The sequence below is a fragment of the Bolinopsis microptera genome, chromosome 11 (assembly GCF_026151205.1).
Source record: "Bolinopsis microptera isolate Bmic1 chromosome 11, MBARI_Bmic_1.0, whole genome shotgun sequence".
NCBI classification, from domain to species: domain Eukaryota; kingdom Metazoa; phylum Ctenophora; class Tentaculata; order Lobata; family Bolinopsidae; genus Bolinopsis; species Bolinopsis microptera.
The window spans coordinates 6,458,443-6,479,952 of NC_087082.1; the positions used below are offsets into that span (position 1 = coordinate 6,458,443).

At 39.3% G+C, this 21,510-nt stretch overlaps 1 protein-coding gene across 4 annotated transcripts in view; it reads left to right on the top strand.

Moving 5' to 3' along the window:
• The window catches only part of LOC134822637 (fibrocystin-L-like), a 72,743-nt gene that overhangs the window by 28,548 nt on the left and 22,685 nt on the right, over positions 1-21,510 (top strand). For all 4 annotated transcript variants that reach the window (XM_063833779.1, XM_063833777.1, XM_063833776.1 and 1 more), the window contains 7 exons: positions 11,389-11,544; positions 11,805-11,908; positions 12,590-12,671; positions 12,926-13,026; positions 13,280-13,428; positions 13,873-14,062; positions 14,303-14,473. In XM_063833779.1, coding sequence (XP_063689849.1) covers positions 11,389-11,544; positions 11,805-11,908; positions 12,590-12,671; positions 12,926-13,026; positions 13,280-13,428; positions 13,873-14,062; positions 14,303-14,473 — 953 coding nt within the window. The remainder of the gene's footprint in view (positions 1-11,388; positions 11,545-11,804; positions 11,909-12,589; positions 12,672-12,925; positions 13,027-13,279; positions 13,429-13,872; positions 14,063-14,302; positions 14,474-21,510) is intronic.

Consider the following 21,510-nt stretch of genomic DNA (forward strand, 5'->3'; position numbering starts at 1 on the left):
TGATATCATGTAGCTAGGGTCTGGACTAGCTATAAGTATTTACAACTGAAACGGAGCCTGCTTGATATCATGTAGCTAGGGTCTGGACTAGCTATAAGTATTTACAAATGAAACGGAGCCTGCTTGATATCATGTAGCTAGGGTCTGGACTTACTATAAGTATTTACAACTGAAACGGAGCCTGCTTGATATTATGTAGCTAGGGTCTGGACTAGCTATAAGTATTTACAACTGAAACGGAGCCTGCTTGATATCATGTAGCTAGGGTCTGGACTTGCTATAAGTATTTACAACTGAAACGGAGCCTGCTTGATATTATGTAGCTAGGGTCTGGACTCTGGACTAGCTATAAGTATTTACAACTGGAACGGCGCCTGCTTGATATCATGTAGCTAGGGTCTGGACTAGCTATAAGTATTTACAACTGAAACGGAGCCTGCTTGATATTATGTAGCTAGGGTCTGGACTAGCTATAAGTATTTACAACTGAAACGGAGCCTGCTTGATATTATGTAGCTAGGGTCTGGACTAGCTATAAGTATTTACAACTGAAACGGAGCCTGCTTGATATTATGTAGCTAGGGTCTGGACTAGCTATAAGTATTTACAAATGAAACGGAGCCTGCTTGATATCATGTAGCTAGGGTCTGGACTAGCTATAAGTATTTACAACTGAAACGGAGCCTGCTTGATATCATGTAGCTAGGGTCTGGACTAGCTATAAGTATTTACAAATGAAACGGAGCCTGCTTGATATCATGTAGCTAGGGTCTGGACTTACTATAAGTATTTACAACTGAAACGGAGCCTGCTTGATATCATGTAGCTAGGGTCTGGACTAGCTATAAGTATTTACAAATGAAACGGAGCCTGCTTGATATCATGTAGCTAGGGTCTGGACTAGCTATAAGTATTTACAACTGAAACGGAGCCTGCTTGATATTATGTAGCTAGGGTCTGGACTAGCTATAAGTATTTACAACTGAAACGGAGCCTGCTTGATATTATGTAGCTAGGGTCTGGACTAGCTATAAGTATTTACAACTGAAACGGAGCCTGCTTGATATTATGTAGCTAGGGTCTGGACTAGCTATAAGTATTTACAAATGAAACGGAGCCTGCTTGATATCATGTAGCTAGGGTCTGGACTAGCTATAAGTATTTACAACTGAAACGGAGCCTGCTTGATATCATGTAGCTAGGGTCTGGAATAGCTATAAGTATTTACAAATGAAACGGAGCCTGCTTGATATCATGTAGCTAGGGTCTTGACTTGCTATAAGTATTTACAAATGAAACGGAGCCTGCTTGATATCATGTAGCTAGGGTCTGGACTTGCTATAAGTATTTACAACTGAAACGGAGCCTGCTTGATATTATGTAGCTAGGGTCTGGACTAGCTATAAGTATTTACAAATGAAACGGAGCCTGCTTGATATTATGTAGCTAGGGTCTGGACTAGCTATAAGTATTTACAAATGAAACGGAGCCTGCTTGATATCATGTAGCTAGGGTCTGGACTAGCTATAAGTATTTACAACTGAAACGGAGCCTGCTTGATATAATGTAGCTAGGGTCTGGACTTGCTATAAGTATTTACAAATGAAACGGAGCCTTCTTGATATTATGTAGCTAGGGTCTGGACTAGCTATAAGTATTTACAAATGAAACGGAGCCTGCTTGATATCATGTAGCTAGGGTCTGGACTAGCTATAGGTATTTACAACTGAAACGGAGCCTGCTTGATATCATGTAGCTAGGGTCTGGACTAGCTATAGGTATTTACAACTGAAACGGAGCCTGCTTGATATTATGTAGCTAGGGTCTGGACTAGCTATAAGTATTTACAACTGAAACGGAGCCTGCTTGATATCATGTAGCTAGGGTCTGGACTAGCTATAAGTATTTACAACTGAAACGGAGCCTGCTTGATGTTATGTAGCTAGGGTCTGGACTTGCTATAAGTATTTACAACTGAAACGGAGCCTGCTTGATATTATGTAGCTAGGGTCTGGACTAGCTATAAGTATTTACAACTGAAACGGAGCCTGCTTGATATCATGTAGCTAGGGTCTGGACTTGCTATAAGTATTTACAAATGAAACGGAGCCTGCTTGATATCATGTAGCTAGGGTCTGGACTAGCTATAAGTATTTACAACTGAAACGGAGCCTGCTTGATATCATGTAGCTAGGGTCTGGACTTGCTATAAGTATTTACAACTGAAACGGAGCCTGCTTGATATCATGTAGCTAGGGTCTGGACTAGCTATAAGTATTTACAACTGAAACGGAGCCTGCTTGATATTATGTAGCTAGGGTCTGGACTTGCTATAAGTATTTACAACTGAAACGGAGCCTGCTTGATGTTATGTAGCTAGGGTCTGGACTTGCTATAAGTATTTACAACTGAAACGGAGCCTGCTTGATATTATGTAGCTAGGGTCTGGACTTGCTATAAGTATTTACAACTGAAACGGAGCCTGCTTGATATCATGTAGCTAGGGTCTGGACTTGCTATAAGTATTTACAAATGAAACGGAGCCTGCTTGATATCATGTAGCTAGGGTCTGGACTAGCTATAAGTATTTACAACTGAAACGGAGCCTGCTTGATATCATGTAGCTAGGGTCTGGACTTGCTATAAGTATTTACAACTGAAACGGAGCCTGCTTGATATCATGTAGCTAGGGTCTGGACTAGCTATAAGTATTTACAACTGAAACGGAGCCTGCTTGATATCATGTAGCTAGGGTCTGGACTAGCTATAAGTATTTACAACTGAAACGGAGCCTGCTTGATATTATGTAGCTAGGGTCTGGACTAGCTATAAGTATTTACAAATGAAACGGAGCCTGCTTGATATCATGTAGCTAGGGTCTGGACTTGCTATAGGTATTTACAACTGAAACGGAGCCTGCTTGATATCATGTAGCTAGGGTCTGGACTAGCTATAAGTATTTACAAATGAAACGGAGCCTGCTTGATATCATGTAGCTAGGGTCTGGACTAGCTATAAGTATTTACAACTGAAACGGAGCCTGCTTGATATCATGTAGCTAGGGTCTGGACTTGCTATAAGTATTTACAACTGAAACGGAGCCTGCTTGATATTATGTAGCTAGGGTCTGGACTAGCTATAGGTATTTACAACTGAAACGGAGCCTGCTTGATATTATGTAGCTAGGGTCTGGACTAGCTATAAGTATTTACAACTGAAACGGAGCCTGCTTGATATCATGTAGCTAGGGTCTGGACTTGCTATAAATATTTACAACTGAAACGGAGCCTGCTTGATATTATGTAGCTAGGGTCTGGACTAGCTATAAGTATTTACAACTGAAACGGCGCCTGCTTGATATCATGTAGCTAGGGTCTGGACTAGCTATAAGTATTTACAAATGAAACGGAGCCTGCTTGATATTATGTAGCTAGGGTCTGGACTAGCTATAAGTATTTACAAATGAAACGGCGCCTGCTTGATATTATGTAGCTAGGGTCTGGACTAGCTATAAGTATTTACAACTGAAACGGAGCCTGCTTGATATCATGTAGCTAGGGTCTGGACTAGCTATAAGTATTTACAACTGAAACGGAGCCTGCTTGATATTATGTAGTTAGGGTCTGGACTAGCTATAAGTATTTACAACTGAAACGGAGCCTGCTTGATATCATGTAGCTAGGGTCTGGACTAGCTATAAGTATTTACAACTGAAACGGAGCCTGCTTGATATCATGTAGCTAGGGTCTGGACTTGCTATAAGTATTTACAAATGAAACGGAGCCTGCTTGATATTATGTAGCTAGGGTCTGGACTAGCTATAAGTATTTACAACTGAAACGGAGCCTGCTTGATATTATGTAACTAGGGTCTGGACTAGCTATAAGTATTTACAAATGAAACGGAGCCTGCTTGATATCATGTAGCTAGGGTCTGGACTAGCTATAAGTATTTACAACTGAAACGGAGCCTGCTTGATATCATGTAGCTAGGGTCTGGACTTGCTATAAGTATTTACAACTGAAACGGAGCCTGCTTGATATCATGTAGCTAGGGTCTGGACTTGCTATAAGTATTTACAACTGAAACGGAGCCTGCTTGATATCATGTAGCTAGGGTCTGGACTAGCTATAAGTATTTACAAATGAAACGGAGCCTGCTTGATATCATGTAGCTAGGGTCTGGACTAGCTATAGGTATTTACAACTGAAACGGAGCCTGCTTGATATTATGTAGCTAGGGTCTGGACTAGCTATAAGTATTTACAACTGAAACGGAGCCTGCTTGATATCATGTAGCTAGGGTCTGGACTTGCTATAAGTATTTACAAATGAAACGGAGCCTGCTTGATATTATGTAGCTAGGGTCTGGACTAGCTATAAGTATTTACAAATGAAACGGAGCCTGCTTGATATCATGTAGCTAGGGTCTGGACTAGCTATAAGTATTTACAACTGAAACGGAGCCTGCTTGATGTCATGTAGCTAGGGTCTGGACTTGCTATAAGTATTTACAAATGAAACGGAGCCTGCTTGATGTATGTAGCTAGGGTCTGGACTAGCTATAAGTATTTACAAATGAAACGGAGCCTGCTTGATATTATGTAGCTAGGGTCTGGACTTGCTATAAGTATTTACAACTGAAACGGCGCCTGCTTGATATCATGTAGCTAGGGTCTGGACTAGCTATAAGTATTTACAACTGAAACGGAGCCTGCTTGATGTTATGTAGCTAGGGTCTGGACTTGCTATAAGTATTTACAACTGAAACGGAGCCTGCTTGATGTTATGTAGCTAGGGTCTGGACTTGCTATAAGTATTTACAACTGAAACGGAGCCTGCTTGATATCATGTAGCTAGGGTCTGGACTTGCTATAAGTATTTACAAATGAAACGGAGCCTGCTTGATATCATGTAGCTAGGGTCTGGACTAGCTATAAGTATTTACAACTGAAACGGAGCCTGCTTGATATCATGTAGCTAGGGTCTGGACTTGCTATAAGTATTTACAACTGAAACGGAGCCTGCTTGATATCATGTAGCTAGGGTCTGGACTAGCTATAAGTATTTACAACTGAAACGGAGCCTGCTTGATATCATGTAGCTAGGGTCTGGACTAGCTATAAGTATTTACAACTGAAACGGAGCCTGCTTGATATTATGTAGCTAGGGTCTGGACTAGCTATAAGTATTTACAAATGAAACGGAGCCTGCTTGATATCATGTAGCTAGGGTCTGGACTTGCTATAGTATTTACAACTGAAACGGAGCCTGCTTGATATCATGTAGCTAGGGTCTGGACTAGCTATAAGTATTTACAAATGAAACGGAGCCTGCTTGATATCATGTAGCTAGGGTCTGGACTAGCTATAAGTATTTACAACTGAAACGGAGCCTGCTTGATATCATGTAGCTAGGGTCTGGACTTGCTATAAGTATTTACAACTGAAACGGAGCCTGCTTGATATTATGTAGCTAGGGTCTGGACTAGCTATAGGTATTTACAACTGAAACGGAGCCTGCTTGATATTATGTAGCTAGGGTCCTGGACTAGCTATAAGTATTTACAACTGAAACGGAGCCTGCTTGATATCATGTAGCTAGGGTCTGGACTTGCTAATAAGTACTTTAAACTGACGGAGCCTGCTTGATATTATGTAGCTAGGGTCTGGACTAGCTATAAGTATTTACAACTGAAACGGCGCCTGCTTGATATCATGTAGCTAGGGTCTGGACTAGCTATAAGTATTTACAAATGAAACGGAGCCTGCTTGATATTATGTAGCTAGGGTCTGGACTAGCTATAAGTATTTACAAATGAAACGGCGCCTGCTTGATATTATGTAGCTAGGGTCTGGACTAGCTATAAGTATTTACAACTGAAAACGGAGCCTGCTTGATATCATGTAGCTAGGGTCTGGACTAGCTATAAGTATTTACAACTGAAACGGAGCCTGCTTGATATCATGTAGCTAGGGTCTGGACTAGCTATAAGTATTTACAACTGAAACGGAGCCTGCTTGATATCATGTAGCTAGGGTCTGGACTAGCTATAAGTATTTACAACTGAAACGGAGCCTGCTTGATATCATGTAGCTAGGGTCTGGACTTGCTATAAGTATTTACAAATGAAACGGAGCCTGCTTGATATTATGTAGCTAGGGTCTGGACTAGCTATAAGTATTTACAACTGAAACGGAGCCTGCTTGATATTATGTAACTAGGGTCTGGACTAGCTATAAGTATTTACAAATGAAACGGAGCCTGCTTGATATCATGTAGCTAGGGTCTGGACTAGCTATAAGTATTTACAACTGAAACGGAGCCTGCTTGATATCATGTAGCTAGGGTCTGGACTTGCTATAAGTATTTACAACTGAAACGGAGCCTGCTTGATATCATGTAGCTAGGGTCTGGACTTGCTATAAGTATTTACAACTGAAACGGAGCCTGCTTGATATCATGTAGCTAGGGTCTGGACTAGCTATAAGTATTTACAAATGAAACGGAGCCTGCTTGATATCATGTAGCTAGGGTCTGGACTAGCTATAGGTATTTACAACTGAAACGGAGCCTGCTTGATATTATGTAGCTAGGGTCTGGACTAGCTATAAGTATTTACAACTGAAACGGAGCCTGCTTGATATCATGTAGCTAGGGTCTGGACTAGCTATAAGTATTTACAACTGAAACGGAGCCTGCTTGATATCATGTAGCTAGGGTCTGGACTTGCTATAAGTATTTACAAATGAAACGGAGCCTGCTTGATATTATGTAGCTAGGGTCTGGACTAGCTATAAGTATTTACAACTGAAACGGAGCCTGCTTGATATTATGTAACTAGGGTCTGGACTAGCTATAAGTATTTACAAATGAAACGGAGCCTGCTTGATATCATGTAGCTAGGGTCTGGACTAGCTATAAGTATTTACAACTGAAACGGAGCCTGCTTGATATCATGTAGCTAGGGTCTGGACTTGCTATAAGTATTTACAACTGAAACGGAGCCTGCTTGATATCATGTAGCTAGGGTCTGGACTTGCTATAAGTATTTACAACTGAAACGGAGCCTGCTTGATATCATGTAGCTAGGGTCTGGACTAGCTATAAGTATTTACAAATGAAACGGAGCCTGCTTGATATCATGTAGCTAGGGTCTGGACTAGCTATAGGTATTTACAACTGAAACGGAGCCTGCTTGATATTATGTAGCTAGGGTCTGGACTAGCTATAAGTATTTACAACTGAAACGGAGCCTGCTTGATATCATGTAGCTAGGGTCTGGACTTGCTATAAGTATTTACAAATGAAACGGAGCCTGCTTGATATTATGTAGCTAGGGTCTGGACTAGCTATAAGTATTTACAAATGAAACGGAGCCTGCTTGATATCATGTAGCTAGGGTCTGGACTAGCTATAAGTATTTACAACTGAAACGGAGCCTGCTTGATGTCATGTAGCTAGGGTCTGGACTTGCTATAAGTATTTACAAATGAAACGGAGCCTGCTTGATGTTATGTAGCTAGGGTCTGGACTAGCTATAAGTATTTACAACTGAAACGGAGCCTGCTTGATGTTATGTAGCTAGGGTCTGGACTTGCTATAAGTATTTACAACTGAAACGGAGCCTGCTTGATGTTATGTAGCTAGGGTCTGGACTTGCTATAAGTATTTACAACTGAAACGGAGCCTGCTTGATATCATGTAGCTAGGGTCTGGACTTGCTATAAGTATTTACAAATGAAACGGAGCCTGCTTGATATCATGTAGCTAGGGTCTGGACTAGCTATAAGTATTTACAACTGAAACGGAGCCTGCTTGATATCATGTAGCTAGGGTCTGGACTTGCTATAAGTATTTACAACTGAAACGGAGCCTGCTTGATATCATGTAGCTAGGGTCTGGACTAGCTATAAGTATTTACAACTGAAACGGAGCCTGCTTGATATCATGTAGCTAGGGTCTGGACTAGCTATAAGTATTTACAACTGAAACGGAGCCTGCTTGATATTATGTAGCTAGGGTCTGGACTAGCTATAAGTATTTACAAATGAAACGGAGCCTGCTTGATATCATGTAGCTAGGGTCTGGACTTGCTATAGGTATTTACAACTGAAACGGAGCCTGCTTGATATCATGTAGCTAGGGTCTGGACTAGCTATAAGTATTTACAAATGAAACGGAGCCTGCTTGATATCATGTAGCTAGGGTCTGGACTAGCTATAAGTATTTACAACTGAAACGGAGCCTGCTTGATATCATGTAGCTAGGGTCTGGACTTGCTATAAGTATTTACAACTGAAACGGAGCCTGCTTGATATTATGTAGCTAGGGTCTGGACTAGCTATAAGTATTTACAACTGAAACGGAGCCTGCTTGATATTATGATTTATGTAGCTAGGGTCTGGACTAGCTATAAGTATTTACAACTGAAACGGAGCCTGCTTGATATCATGTAGCTAGGGTCTGGACTTGCTATAAGTATTTACAACTGAAACGGAGCCTGCTTGATATTATGTAGCTAGGGTCTGGACTAGCTATAAGTATTTACAACTGAAACGGCGCCTGCTTGATATCATGTAGCTAGGGTCTGGACTAGCTATAAGTATTTACAAATGAAACGGAGCCTGCTTGATATTATGTAGCTAGGGTCTGGACTAGCTATAAGTATTTACAAATGAAACGGCGCCTGCTTGATATTATGTAGCTAGGGTCTGGACTAGCTATAAGTATTTACAACTGAAACGGAGCCTGCTTGATATCATGTAGCTAGGGTCTGGACTAGCTATAAGTATTTACAACTGAAACGGAGCCTGCTTGATATTATGTAGCTAGGGTCTGGACTAGCTATAAGTATTTACAACTGAAACGGAGCCTGCTTGATATCATGTAGCTAGGGTCTGGACTAGCTATAAGTATTTACAACTGAAACGGAGCCTGCTTGATATCATGTAGCTAGGGTCTGGACTTGCTATAAGTATTTACAAATGAAACGGAGCCTGCTTGATATTATGTAGCTAGGGTCTGGACTAGCTATAAGTATTTACAACTGAAACGGAGCCTGCTTGATATTATGTAACTAGGGTCTGGACTAGCTATAAGTATTTACAAATGAAACGGAGCCTGCTTGATATCATGTAGCTAGGGTCTGGACTAGCTATAAGTATTTACAACTGAAACGGAGCCTGCTTGATATCATGTAGCTAGGGTCTGGACTTGCTATAAGTATTTACAACTGAAACGGAGCCTGCTTGATATCATGTAGCTAGGGTCTGGACTTGCTATAAGTATTTACAACTGAAACGGAGCCTGCTTGATATCATGTAGCTAGGGTCTGGACTAGCTATAAGTATTTACAAATGAAACGGAGCCTGCTTGATATCATGTAGCTAGGGTCTGGACTAGCTATAGGTATTTACAACTGAAACGGAGCCTGCTTGATATTATGTAGCTAGGGTCTGGACTAGCTATAAGTATTTACAACTGAAACGGAGCCTGCTTGATATCATGTAGCTAGGGTCTGGACTTGCTATAAGTATTTACAACTGAAACGGAGCCTGCTTGATATCATGTAGCTAGGGTCTGGACTAGCTATAAGTATTTACAACTGAAACGGAGCCTGCTTGATATCATGTAGCTAGGGTCTGGACTTGCTATAAGTATTTACAAATGAAACGGAGCCTGCTTGATATTATGTAGCTAGGGTCTGGACTAGCTATAAGTATTTACAACTGAAACGGAGCCTGCTTGATATTATGTAGCTAGGGTCTGGACTAGCTATAAGTATTTACAAATGAAACGGAGCCTGCTTGATATCATGTAGCTAGGGTCTGGACTAGCTATAAGTATTTACAACTGAAACGGAGCCTGCTTGATATCATGTAGCTAGGGTCTGGACTTGCTATAAGTATTTACAACTGAAACGGAGCCTGCTTGATATCATGTAGCTAGGGTCTGGACTTGCTATAAGTATTTACAACTGAAACGGAGCCTGCTTGATATCATGTAGCTAGGGTCTGGACTAGCTATAAGTATTTACAAATGAAACGGAGCCTGCTTGATATCATGTAGCTAGGGTCTGGACTAGCTATAAGTATTTACAACTGAAACGGAGCCTGCTTGATATTATGTAGCTAGGGTCTGGACTAGCTATAAGTATTTACAACTGAAACGGAGCCTGCTTGATATCATGTAGCTAGGGTCTGGACTTGCTATAAGTATTTACAACTGAAACGGAGCCTGCTTGATATCATGTAGCTAGGGTCTGGACTAGCTATAAGTATTTACAAATGAAACGGAGCCTGCTTGATATCATGTAGCTAGGGTCTGGACTTGCTATAAGTATTTACAACTGAAACGGAGCCTGCTTGATATCATGTAGCTAGGGTCTGGACTAGCTATAAGTATTTACAACTGAAACGGAGCCTGCTTGATATCATGTAGCTAGGGTCTGGACTAGCTATAAGTATTTACAAATGAAACGGAGCCTGCTTGATATCATGTAGCTAGGGTCTGGACTAGCTATAAGTATTTACAACTGAAACGGAGCCTGCTTGATATTATGTAGCTAGGGTCTGGACTAGCTATAAGTATTTACAAATGAAACGGAGCCTGCTTGATATCATGTAGCTAGGGTCTGGACTAGCTATAAGTATTTACAACTGAAACGGAGCCTGCTTGATATCATGTAGCTAGGGTCTGGACTAGCTATAAGTATTTACAAATGAAACGGAGCCTGCTTGATATCATGTAGCTAGGGTCTGGACTTGCTATAAGTATTTACAAATGAAACGGAGCCTGCTTGATATTATGTAGCTAGGGTCTGGACTAGCTATAAGTATTTACAACTGAAACGGAGCCTGCTTGATATTATGTAGCTAGGGTCTGGACTAGCTATAAGTATTTACAACTGAAACGGAGCCTGCTTGATATTATGTAGCTAGGGTCTGGACTAGCTATAAGTATTTACAACTGAAACGGAGCCTGCTTGATATTATGTAGCTAGGGTCTGGACTAGCTATAGGTATTTACAACTGAAACGGAGCCTGCTTGATATTATGTAGCTAGGGTCTGGACTAGCTATAAGTATTTACAACTGAAACGGTCAACGGAGCCTGCTTGATATTATGTAGCTAGGGTCTGGACTATCTAGACCTGGTTAAATATTCCCATTCCTCATTACATAAATAATATTATGACGCAGTGAAACTATCGGACTACGATGTATGGTGACTTACCAACCCATGACAACATTAAAATAAATTGACTCTGTTTCATCGTTTTCTCAAATTATTTGTGTAATGGGGAATAGTAATATTACATAAATAATTAGTAATATGTGTTACTGATATGGAATGTTTATCTCTAATATTCACCACACTTCCTCCAGGATTCGGGACCTCTACATGTGCTGTGACAGTGAAACTAGGCTCCGATCACTCCTGTACTGTCACCTCCGTCAACGACAAAAGGATAAAGTGTAAAGTGGACCTGGCCACTGAGCCTCCTGTTTACACACTATTTGAAGCTAAAGTCAACATCCTCGGTATTCTGCAGTTTCATAAGATTTACGATTTTTGTTTTTTTCCTTTTTATCACTTTCAACTGACTGGTTATTAAACATTTAGACGTTTAAGTGTATGATTTAGAAAAATCAAAAGTTTTGGAAACAGTAGTACCATAAAGTAACATGCTTCATTCCCTATTTAAATATGTGCAAATCAAATTTCTGACACTGATTTTAACCCATAAATTAATGATAAAATAACTAATAAAAGTAAGGTATTGTAAATGTAATGTTGATAGGTCGAGGAGACGCAGTGTTCTCAGGAGAGAACCACAACCTCTACGCTTACTCCTCCATACAACCAAAGATAACATCCATTTCTCCCACACAGGGATCTCTCGAGGTAATTAAACCATCAACCCATTAGGGACAGTAATTAAACCATTAACTCATTAGGGACGGTAATTAAACCATTATTCATCAACCCATTAGGGACAGTAATTAAACCATTAACCCATTAGGGACGGTAATTAAACCATTAACTCATTAGGGACGGTAATTAAACCATTATTCATCAACCCATTAGGGACAGTAATTAAACCATTAACTCATTAGGGACGGTAACTAAACCATCAACCCATTAGGGACGGTAATTAAACCATTAACCCATAAGGGACGGTAATTAAACCATTATTCATCAACCCATTAGGGACAGTAATTAAACCATCAACCCATTAGGGACGGTAATTAAACCATTAACCCATTAGGGACAGTAATTAAACCATTAACCCATTAGGGACGGTAATTAAACCATTATTCATCAACCCATTAGGGACGGTAATTAAACCATTATTCATCAACCAATTAGGGACGGTAATTTTAAACCATCAACCCATTAGGGAGGGCGGGACTCATTTTGTTTTTTTGGGTATAGAATATAGATGATAAACCAAAATACTTAACTTAACAAACTCTTTGCACGGATGCTCAAAATAAATTGGGCAGCTCGGCTCCTTCGAGGTGATTACACCATTGATTAACCAATCACCTTTCAATACCGATAATTCAATAATTCTTCGTTCAGGGAGGTCTCCCAGTCACCCTGACCGGTGGAGGGTTCAAATACAACACAGGAGTGAATCCGATATCCGGATCTGTAACTGATGGTACGATCAGATCACTTTTATATTTGTAGCCAAAAAATCCACCATGTTTTGGACAGTAAAAATCTTATTTATAAGTGTTTTACTGTTCAAAACATGGTGGATGTATTTATAGATCATTCGCTTATAAGATTTTGATAGGACTTTTTTATAGACATCAAGCTGGGCTCAGAATTAAAGCTTGAGGATTACGCCCCTGACAACATTTACTTTACTACTTTGATATACACATATTATAATATTATTACTTTATACAGGTTCGTCTGATTTTGAAGTACTATCGGCCACATACACCGCTATAACCGTGAGGAGCAGAACTGGTATCTCTGAAACTGTGGACACTCCTAAGACTATAACTGTGAGTAATTAAAACTGTTCACTTAAGCGTTCCCTCATGGCTCTCATCCTCCACTGTACACTTTGATTTCTCCGACAACCTCCCCCAGGGCTACCATACCCCAGAGGCAGGCAGAGCATCCACGTGCTATCCTCTCGTGGATCACCCAGGCCCAGCCTCTCTTTAGAAAAAGGGAAAAAAAGATGTTCACTCTCACATATCCCGATTAATTATGAAAATTTTGCGTGCACAGCAAACGAATTTCTCCGTTCAGTTAACACAAGACAGCGTGGAAGTTGAGTGCAGTGCGTGCACCTTCACCTACAAATCCAGCAGGACCCCAACAGTTACTAACGTTACCAAGACTGCTAAAGACCCAGGCCCCGGCTACACTGTCACCATTACTGGCTCCAACCTTTGTCCGTGAGTATAGTTGTGAGAGAGAAACTTAAGTTATTGTGGGTCCAGTGGTTATGTGGAAATTCTGTCAGACTGTGAGGAGAATGGATTGTCAAATCGTGGCCAAATTTTGAAACTCCTGATCGATCAGTTGAAATTTTACAAACACTCTGATCGAGTTTCCGGGTTTGAAAATTGAAAATTATGGTGCAACCTTTATTATTTATTCTTAAAAACCGAATACTTTAAAATTAAAACTTGCATAATATTATGATTTATTAAAATCACAGTAGAAAATAATTTGATTTGATACGACAGATGATCACACGCACTGTTTCTAGGCCGACTGATCCATTACATTTGCGCTTTTAAGTTACATGGGGTTGGAACTGGCCCGCAAGGTTTGTATGTCCTCAGCAAGTTTTGTTAAGTTTCTTATAAATTTAAACAGCAACCCTCACCTCACAGGAGTGGTACAGGTACCACTATCTCTATAGGTAGCAACTCCTGTGTAACCAGCTCAGAGAACTGTCAGAGCAGCAAGGTGGTGTGTGATGTGGGTGATCTTCCAGCTGGAACATATAATGTGATCATCACCACCACTTACGGGTATCCTTCTTATGATGAGGGCATGAACAGACTTGTCTTTGTGTATGCGGTAAGTTGTTTAGGTTATTAAATTATTTACGTTATTAAGTTATTTACGTTATTAAGTTATTTACGTTATTAAGTTATTTAGGCTATGTTTGTAAGTTATTTAGGCTATTTTTGGTGTGTAAAAAGAGAGAGAATAGCTTTTGATTTTTTACTAATTGTCCTAAGCTCCGACTTAATGAATAAGCTCCGATTTAATAAATAAGCTGACACCCAAAACCTCTAACCTCTCACCTCCGACCAGATAAAGACAGTGGTGCCCACTTCTGGTAGTGTGTACGGTGGTACCCTCGTTACCATCACCGGAACTGGACTCCCAGCTTCAGAGAGTCTCACCGTCACCACCAGCAAGTACCACCTGACTGTCATCTCCAAGACAACCACTGAGATTATTGCTAGGACTCCTGATAGAAAGGTGGGATGTTTTAGATGTATTATAAAGCAATTGTTCTTTTCTTAATTAACCTTTATTATTATTATTATTTATTTTTTTTTGTTTAATGATCATTTCCTGGTTCAACCATGATATTAGCCATAAACAAAGAATTGGAAAGGCAAGATGGTCACTTTCGGTTCTTCAAAGGTCTTTAGGTTAATTAAGGTCCATCTTTTAAAGTTCTAAAGTGATTAATAATTGCAATTTGTTTTCACTTGATGTTGCTGCTGCCAAGTGTTGGTGATAACATTTTTCTCAGACGTAGTAGGAGGCTATATATAACGCAGTTTATCTGCTTATCTCAGACTGAGTATAAATGGGGAGGCAAAGAATCATTAACATATCATATAGCTTACAATTTACAGTTCACAGTCTTCAATGTTGGATGCTGATTGGCCAGGTGGTCCAGTTAAACTGGAAGTTTTAAACGATTCATTAAATAGCGTTTATTTTAGATTTTACCCATGACATGATAAGCTATAACGTAGTAGCTTTATTAACCACCAGGCTCTAGAATCTTTATTGATTGGTGGAACTGGAACTGGAAGCTGATTGGACGAGTGTCAGAAACATAGTCCACCTTCCACCAGTCTTGAGGCTTTTTAAATTAAATTCACGTCAGATTTTTATCCGAATCAAGACCGGATGTCTTTAGTAGGCGGGGTGTTTAAACTTTTAAACATCACATTAAATTTTAAATGGCGTTTATTTTAGATTCTATCCATGATCTCATAAGAGGTTTAGTTTTACTAAAAGCTAGTAAAAGGTATTTCTATTAACTGTTGGCACAGTGGTCGATGGTGTTGGTACTTATAATTGTCACTTGCGGTGGTATTTATGGTATTTTGGACTAACCTATCAATGGTTTCATATCAGATTTTCCTGATAAAGCCCCTCGAGCGAATTTATTTTGTCTGATGACTAAAGTAGATAAGTAGATAGACACAACCACTTTAACTAAATAGTTTTAGGCTATAAAGTCCGCCTTAAAGCTAACATATAAGTGAGAAGCTATTGCGCTGAGATTGGGCTCATATAAACCCTCCTCGAATTGGTCTGTTGAACCATTACTGGGGTGATTACTTCAGTTTTAGTCTATTTCTGGTATTTCTGATATTTTATAGTTTTAACCTTTATAAATCCATTGAATCTTATCCTTCTATAGTTCTAAAGTTCTAAAGTTTTATAGTTTTATAGTTTATAAAGGTTAGTGATAAAGATATATCCATAAGTTCGATGGTAAAATCAGAACAAACTTGAACGAAAATAATCGATTCATAGGTGGCATGGGCGGGCCATGATAATGGTTGAAGAAGCTACTAAGAATCATATTCCACTGTTCCACGAATTCTCGGTTATAGATCAACCAGTAATAATCGGAGGCTAAGTGCATATTTTTTAGGTCAATTTTCAAATATAACTTGTATCTCTCATGTTATATGTTTTACTTAAAAATTACTTTTATCGTTACTTATAAACACCTCCGGGATACGTATCTAACTGCTGAGGAATATAGAATAAAAGTGGCGTTATTTTCATTGTTTTATCCCATTTAGTAGGTACATAATCCCTGCACAGTTTTCATAATCCATCCCATTATCCAGTCAACCAGGTTTGGATTGTTCTTTTTTTCTTTTTTATCTTATTTTTAAATTGATGACTGTTAAGTGATATCTCTTATTAGTTATTAGACTACGCGCTTAGCGCTGGTGTTATATGTCATGTGTACTGATGACGCGTATCACTATAACACTTTCACTATACTACTACTAAGACGCACTAAAATGTCACGTGACGTATAAATAAACGCAAGAACAGCAATTGCTCACTTCCCACCCTGAGAAACCCTTGCATGGTCTGGTAAGGAATGTCTAGCTTAGTCACTACCCATTAATCCAGCTGAAGATATTGAACTGACGTTCCAGTTCGATGAGAATAAGTCAAACATCTTGCTAAATTGCGTTAATGTGACGTCAATCTTGCAAACGCTGAAGCCTTACAGTTTGCAAGAGCCTAGAGTGCTTCGTTTCTTACTAAACTGATAAAACAGGGGAAGTGATATGAACTTTGTTACGTAAATTTCGCTATTTTTTATAGTCGATATAATATATACTATGTGAACCATAGGATACAACCATTTTACTTTCTAACCTCAATTCGTGTCGGTGTAGACCGTGGAATTTGAGTTTATTAGATGTCCACATATCTGATCGGACTAGTACTGGTAGCAAAGTACTAAAGTAGAAACATATTATTATGGGCTTTAGATGGCTTGAACTGAATCTTTGGATTTTGAGTTCTCTTTGGCTATAAAGCGATGTATAAATTTCTAGTTATTATTATTATTATTAAATGATTGTTGACCGGTTCGCACTACTACGTCTAGTGCCCCAACATAGCAAACCAGTGTTTCGTTTTTTCTTAGAAATCTCATAGACACCTTGCGTGCCGGGGCAGTAGTATTAGTAACGTCATCCCGGAATGAGACTAAATAAACAATCAATATTAATGGATTTTGATTCATCGCGCAACAGCTTTTGCAATTACTTTGGTTTACTTCTATTCTATAGAAATTCTAACGATCATATCGGTACTTTAAGGCACATTAAAAAATCTGTACATCACAAATAACGGAAAGTTAAGTGACCATCTTGCTGCAAGATGGTCCCAAAAAAATGAATCTCGAAAATGTTGTGCAAGATGATCTAGATTTTTTTGGGAACATATTTCTGCAATTGACAATGTACTGCCTTAAAATCATTTCTCGGAAACTACGGTTTTGTTTGATTGGGATTTGGGAGGCTGTAACTCATTCCTTGATATCGATTTTAGGTCTAAAAAAATCAACTGGAAAGTTAATTTTTTGGACATTTAAAGTCAGAGAACAAATTCAAGCATATTATTCGTTTTTCTAATTTACAGGTTTTTCTAACATTTTGATAGGAATGTGCTAACTTACTGCAACTAGTACATTTACCTATGAGTTCTGAAGAAACATATGCCTTGATCAAATAATTTTTTTTAAAGAGTTATTTTTTAGAGTTATGGCGGGAAGATGGATTTTTTTGCTATCCAGATAGTGTGAAAATTCACTTAAGTCAAAGTGCTATTTTGGGCTGGGGAGGTCTTAGCTCTTTGAGTGCAAATTTTTTCGCAATACCCATATTCATATACAAATTATAGATATAAAGCAACATAATGCTTACTACTGAGTTATCAGCGAAACAGCGCATTTACACAACAAACAGAGCCACTTAATCCGCCGACAACTCAGAGATATAGTACATAGTATATACCTTATCAGAATTTATTTTAACAGGTATTTTTGATTTTTGTCCATTCAAATTAAGTCTGTCCTCTAAGCTCCATCCAAGTCAAAGTCCACCGAATTTTTTCCAAAAGTATTTCCACACACTTAGTTGTGGAACACAACAAGAAAATTGAGAATAATCTTGTACGAGGGTATAAGGACCCAGATGTCGTTTCTAACCCAAATTAACTTTAAGGAGGCTTCTCATCAGTAGCCGCACCCCCTTACCTACTATTTTAAAGATATTGAAAAGGTACTCTCATCACCAGCAAAACTAGCCCCAGTCATCCTGCCCATCAAACTTTCTTTTTTTTTTCTTTTTTTTTAATTAAAAAAAATTAAAACCTTGATATTTATGAGAATAATTCTATACATCTTGAATTGTTCCGAAACTGATTTTAAGACATTACGTAAAACACCTTGAAAGTCAATTGTCGTGGGGACAAAGTATATATATTATTTCTACCTATGAGCAATTTTTTTAGTGGCCCAAACGTAAATTTAGCCTCTAGCTTCTTTGCGTTCGCTGGTCAAGACAACAACGTATTTAAAATATTTAGCATATTTAAGGAGAACCAACTGCATTGGCTTATATTCCAGAGTTTCTGTGTATTTTGTGGACTGTTTAACCTAGCAAAGTCAGACGACTTTTGATAATTTGACCTCCACTGAAGCTCCCTGGTTCAGCAGTTTAAGCAATTTTCCTAAATGCGCAAAGTTATTTTGCGCGATATTCTGAACTTAATAATTGTTAATTTCACCATGTATTGTAAGTATCCCACTAGGCACTGCCACTAATTGATAGCATATTATTATTATTTCAAGTTAGTATTACTATCTTGCACAGATCCTTGTCAGGTTGCATAAACAGTTAACATACGGTCACATAGAAATGTACACGATTTTCACATTCAATATGGAATTAACTGGGCATGATGTATAGCAATGAAGTAGTGACAAGCTGGAAGTGAGGGGCGTCATCTTGGTTCATTAATCAGGTTGTTCACAACTACTCAACTAGGTCTAACTTCCCTGATTGAACAGCTTAGCAGCTTATTATAATGGTACTTTTATTGTTTATAAATATGAGCGATCGAATCCACAACACAATCTGTTCGAGTTTATAGATTGCATTTGTTTCCCAAATCTTTTAAGCTTTAACGTTAATCCTGATGTTTTAGAGCAATTCGCCGAAAGTTTGATTTTCTGTGCAGTATAGGAATCAAGCATAATCCGAGGGGGGGGGGGGGCGATCGCACGCTTATTTTATATACCAAGACACAGTAAGTATCGTGATTTCTCAACATTTAGTACCTCGAAAGCCCGCAAAAGGGGTGGGTGTCTTAGTTATAATCCGAAAAAAGACTTAGTACCGCGAAGGGGGTGGGTGGGTCTTATGAAAAATTCCAAAATTACACTTATTCGACGTCACGCACAAAACTTAGTACCACCCCCCCCCCCCCCCCCCCCCCCTCAGTTATATAGTATATTTACTGACATTTTGAACAGCTTAACTTTCTATAATTTGTCTACTGGCAAGGTGCCGGCAAGTTAGATCTGGCAAATTGCCAAGTTAGAACTGGGGGTCCCCTAATTCATGTAGTTATCACTTTAAGATGCAGCAAACTTTCTATTAAAACATGGTGATTTTTGTTGTGAAACCAGTATTTCTGGTACCCATAGGGGATTTGAAAAAAACTTATAAATCAAATGTCAGCAAAAACATCATTCCTCAAAGTATCATAATCAAACCCCGGGCGAGTCCAAAATTAGAAACCTGAGTATTGATTCATATGAAATATGAATATCTCTTTAATACGATATAACGATATAACGATAAAATTTCCTGAACCAGATCTGACTCGCTATGTCTGTTCAGACATGTTTGTCTGCCAGATCGTGGTACCTGAGTCCCTTCATTGCCGTGCATTGAAATCACACAATAACACACAAAGCTAGAATCACGGCAAATCGACATTCATCGCTTTTTCATCGGAGTACTAATGGACAGTGTTCCTGGAATCCATGGTCCCTGCGTAAAAGATTTGTTGAGGCCAGCAGCACGATTACTCGAAGTGGAGAATCCTGAATGTTGCGGAATCGAGAATCCTGAGTGTTGTGGAATCGTCTTCTTTTCCGTGCTGTGTTGCGGGGTCACTTTCCTTTCAGTGGTGCAGATCTCTCCTCCTCGTATGAAGTGATACTTTTCTGGCTCTTTCTCCATCTTTGCTTTTAAAGATTCAACAAGTTTTCTCCGTATCAGCCTCTCCTCAGGAGATCGATCAGGACTCAGAAATGTTTTATTGAACTGTGACGACTGCTTCAAGTTCTTAGCATTACTGAGCACAACAGAAACTGAGTCTGATCGGCTGAAGCAAACTCTGACTGGACGATGTTGGCCAGGCTTCGCAGTTCCCAGACGGTAACATTCCCTCACGAAGGGTTTTTCTGCTCCAGCAATTTCACTAAGCATACCTCCCACAACTGTATCAAGATTGGTTTTAGGATCCTCCCTGAGTCCGTATACCATCACACAGCGACTGCGATTATCATTGTCAACTGCTGATTTCACAGCCGCTTGCAAAGTTTTGCCTGGGATCTGTGGACTGTTCTGCTTCACTATGTCGCTAAACGATTTAACTTCTGTTTTGACGACCTCCTGAACTTTCTGAACATGATTTTCCTTCTTCTGAATAATTTCGTCCTTAAGCTCCAACATAAGTTTCTGATTTACAATCTGATCAGATTTCAAAGTGTCAATATTTGATGACGCAGATTTAAGAATGTCTGTGCTGCAGTTTACAATCTTAACAAATTCCATGACAAATCCAGCAAGTGAGTCTTTGCTGACATTGTTCCCTTTCATAAGAACATGCTTCGTAACTTCAGTGATGTTTTTACACTTAGCTGCTCCAGTCAACGAATCGAAAGTTCCCCGAATGTCCTTCTCCAATCGATGCAGGGATTCCAATGTATAGCTCATTATGTACAAGTAGCGATGTACACGTTGTACTCGATTTAAGCAAGGCTGTGCGATGCTGATAACAAGAGCAATTAACAAACGTACATGAATTTGATAAGACAGCAATGTAGATAAGACAGCAATGATGATAAGACAGCAATGAATGATTCAATTGATTCGTAATCAATTGATTCGTATCAAGGTGTCTTTACCTGTTACTATACTACTATAATACAGTTACTACTTACAGTTACGCTATTTTAATATCTTGTCTCGTTCCATTATACTGTTCTACCAGTAAAATCTGGGACAAAGTAACCCAAACAAATCTCTCTCAGAAATGAATCTAACGACCCCGAACCAAACTGAAATCATCTCAAACATGGCTGAAATGATAGCACCCTTCTTACACGTGTCACCCTTACCACCCTCCGTAACAAACACAGACTCGCCCCTAAACAGGACTCTAGAGAGAACCTGGCTCTACGAACCCTACTCTCCTGCGGGACGTTGCCTGGCTGTCATCTGGTCTCTTCTCTGTGCTTCTGTTGCTATCCTGGGAAACAGCTGTGTGTTAGTCATAACTTCTGTACAATACAACACTTTGGCGATCGACAAAATATCCATAATCTTGATACGAAACATAGCGATAGTGGACTTGGCTTGCGGTTTCTTCATCACACTAAACATAGGTTACCTGATCACGGGACGGAATATATACGGGGCAGTACCCTGCTACCTCTT